Raw genomic sequence first — 2,592 nt, forward strand, 5'->3', positions numbered from 1 at the left:
TTGTAAATGTCAGGTGTAGATGGGGGTCTGTCTGACTGAAAAGGAGGAGGATGCTATGACTGGCAGAATAAATTACGCCTCTGCATGCTGAGATGTTCTACTTTGTCTACACCAAAGTGGATTTGAAATGTTTACAACATGATATTTCATATATAGAGTGGAGCTGTATTGAAGGATTTTTTAAGTAAACCCCTTGAACAACAGTCCAGAGCTCTTGGAATTCAAACCTGACCAGCATAGAGTGGTTGGGGTAAGGACACTTTTCAACATTTTAGTTATTTAGCAGATGCTCTCATCCAGAGCAATTTACAGAAGCAACTAGGGTTATGTGCCTTACTCAAGGGCACATTGACAGATTCTCACCTAGTCAGCTCGTGGATTTGAACCAGCGACCTTTCAGTTACTGGCCCAACGCTCTTAACCGCTAGGCTACCTGCCGCCACTAATGTTTGAGGTGGAATCCTGACCTATCAGACCATAGATAAAAGCTCTGAATCCAATTTGCTTTATTTTGAACAAAAACACTTTCAGACAAAGTTATGAAGGGGTTACACTCAGTGGCTAACTTGCATAATGATGAATGTGTGGTGCATATGCCCAGTTACATCATAAGGCAATGCTGATCCTATAAAAATCTAAAATCATATACATTTCTGAGTGTACTGTAGTTCACTGCTCATCCGAACTGTAATAAATCAATCAATCGAATGCATTTATAGAGCCCTTTTTACATCAGCAGATGTCACAAAGTGCTTACACAGAAACCCAGCCTAAAACCCCAAACAGCAAGCAATGCCGATGTAGAAGCACGGTGGCTAGGAAAAACTCCCTAGAAAGGCAGGAACCTAGGAAGAAACCTAGAGAGGAACCAGGCTCTGAGGGGTGGCCAGTCCTCTTCTGGCTGTGCCAGCTGGAGATTATAAGAGTACATGGCCATTAAGGCCAGATCGTTCTTCAAGATGTTCAGACGTTGATAGAAGACCAGCAGGGTCAAATAATAATCACAGAGGGTGCAAGAGGTCAGCACCACGGGAGTTAATGCCAGTTGGCTTTTCATAGCCAAGCATTTAGAGGTCGAGACAGCATGTGTAGGGGTGGGGTCCGGTGAACAGGTCAGGGTTCCATGGCCGCAGGCACGACCAGGAGGACTAGGGACGGGGACAGCCAGGAGTCGTCAGGCCAGGTAGTCCTGAGGCATGATCCTAGGTCTCAGGTCCTCCGAGAGGGGAGAGAGAGAGAGAGATGGGAGAATTAGAGGGAGCATATCTAAGATCACACAGGACACCAGATAAGACAGGAGAATTACACCAGATAGGAAAGATTGACCCTAGACGTTTTTTCAGAGAGAAGCATTTTGGGGAAGTGGACTAGTTACTTTAATCAATTAGTTTAAAGGTTGAAATTGAGAAACTGTATGGCTACACACCTCATTGTGACCACCGTCTCTGTCCAGTCGGGCTGCTGACTCTCCCAATCGTCAATTGAGACCCAGTCTGAGCTTTGCAGTGCCAGCCTCGCCATGGCGATGCGGTGCTTGGCCAATACCAGGCCCTGCTTGCCATAACCTTCTCTAACCGTAGACACAATCCCACCCACCACCTGGAACTGACCTGAAAGGAAGGAAATTATTGGTTGATGAGAGTCTTGATCCTCCCAACTCCCTGACATTGCGATATTGTCTTCCTTGTTGCCCCAGAAAGGGTAAGGACCAGTCACAAGGCTAAGGCATTAAGGGCAATTCTATAACTACTGTACTGTATATATAAAAAAAAAAAAAATCTACAATATGGGAAGATAGCAAAGCTCTAGTCACCACGCCATATAGCTTATACTATACTATACTATACTATCATTATTTATTCTAACTGAAGTGCAGTACTGTTTCTCTGGTTTATAAATTATAAGTAGACTGTATGTACAGGTTCGTGTCAAGGCACAAGGTGTAAAGTAATGTGAAAGGATATGGCTGAAGGCACAGGTCTATCTGCACTAAGAACTATGTATACTTAACCACCATGGAGATGGTCCTAAAAGCTTCACAGAAACCCTTGGGGGACTTCTTCTTCTACATTCCACTGTCCCATGATCACAATGACATGAACAGACTCATACTACAAGTCTAAGAAGCAACACAAACCTCGCTAATTAATATAGGGTCTCTATGGTGGCTGACCTGTCTGGTGCAGGTGATCCCGGGCCAGCTCGAACAGCCGCATGTGCTGGTTGGTGATGGGGTTGAAGGAGCCGCAGGCCAGGAAGACCAGCGGAATGCAAGCAGCCATCTTTGTTCCCTCAAACCATGGTCAACCCCACAGAACACTGAAACACAGGATTAGTGATGATTGGGGAAATGTATTCAATAATACCAGCAATGCAGACATAATGCCTGAATAAATTGAATACTTGATGCAGATTATCTTTCATAGTTACTGAAGGGCTTAAATTCACATCAAGAAGGTTTACCAGTGTGGTCAGATGTTGAGGTATGAATAATAATAATAATAATATGGTAACTATGATGGGAGTTAAGTTGTGATTTTGGGGTTTATTGAGGAAGTATGTGGAATCGGAGTGCGACATAGCTACATAATA

The 2,592-nt window shown here is 44.0% G+C and overlaps 1 protein-coding gene across 1 annotated transcript; it reads right to left on the reverse strand.

The window, feature by feature from the left end:
- Positions 1-1,209: 1,209 nt before the first annotated feature.
- On the reverse strand, positions 1,210-2,282 carry nmnat3 (nicotinamide nucleotide adenylyltransferase 3; the record flags this gene model as incomplete). Its single annotated transcript, XM_084187983.1, has 3 exons — positions 1,210-1,216; positions 1,427-1,610; positions 2,174-2,282. The coding sequence occupies 3 exons, from the start codon at positions 2,280-2,282 to the stop codon at positions 1,210-1,212; spliced, it is 300 nt and encodes a 99-aa protein (XP_084044109.1).
- Between the last annotated feature and the right edge of the window lie 310 nt (positions 2,283-2,592).

This window comes from Coregonus lavaretus, assembly GCF_964263955.1.
Source record: "Coregonus lavaretus genome assembly, chromosome: 23".
Lineage (NCBI taxonomy): Eukaryota > Metazoa > Chordata > Actinopteri > Salmoniformes > Salmonidae > Coregonus > Coregonus lavaretus.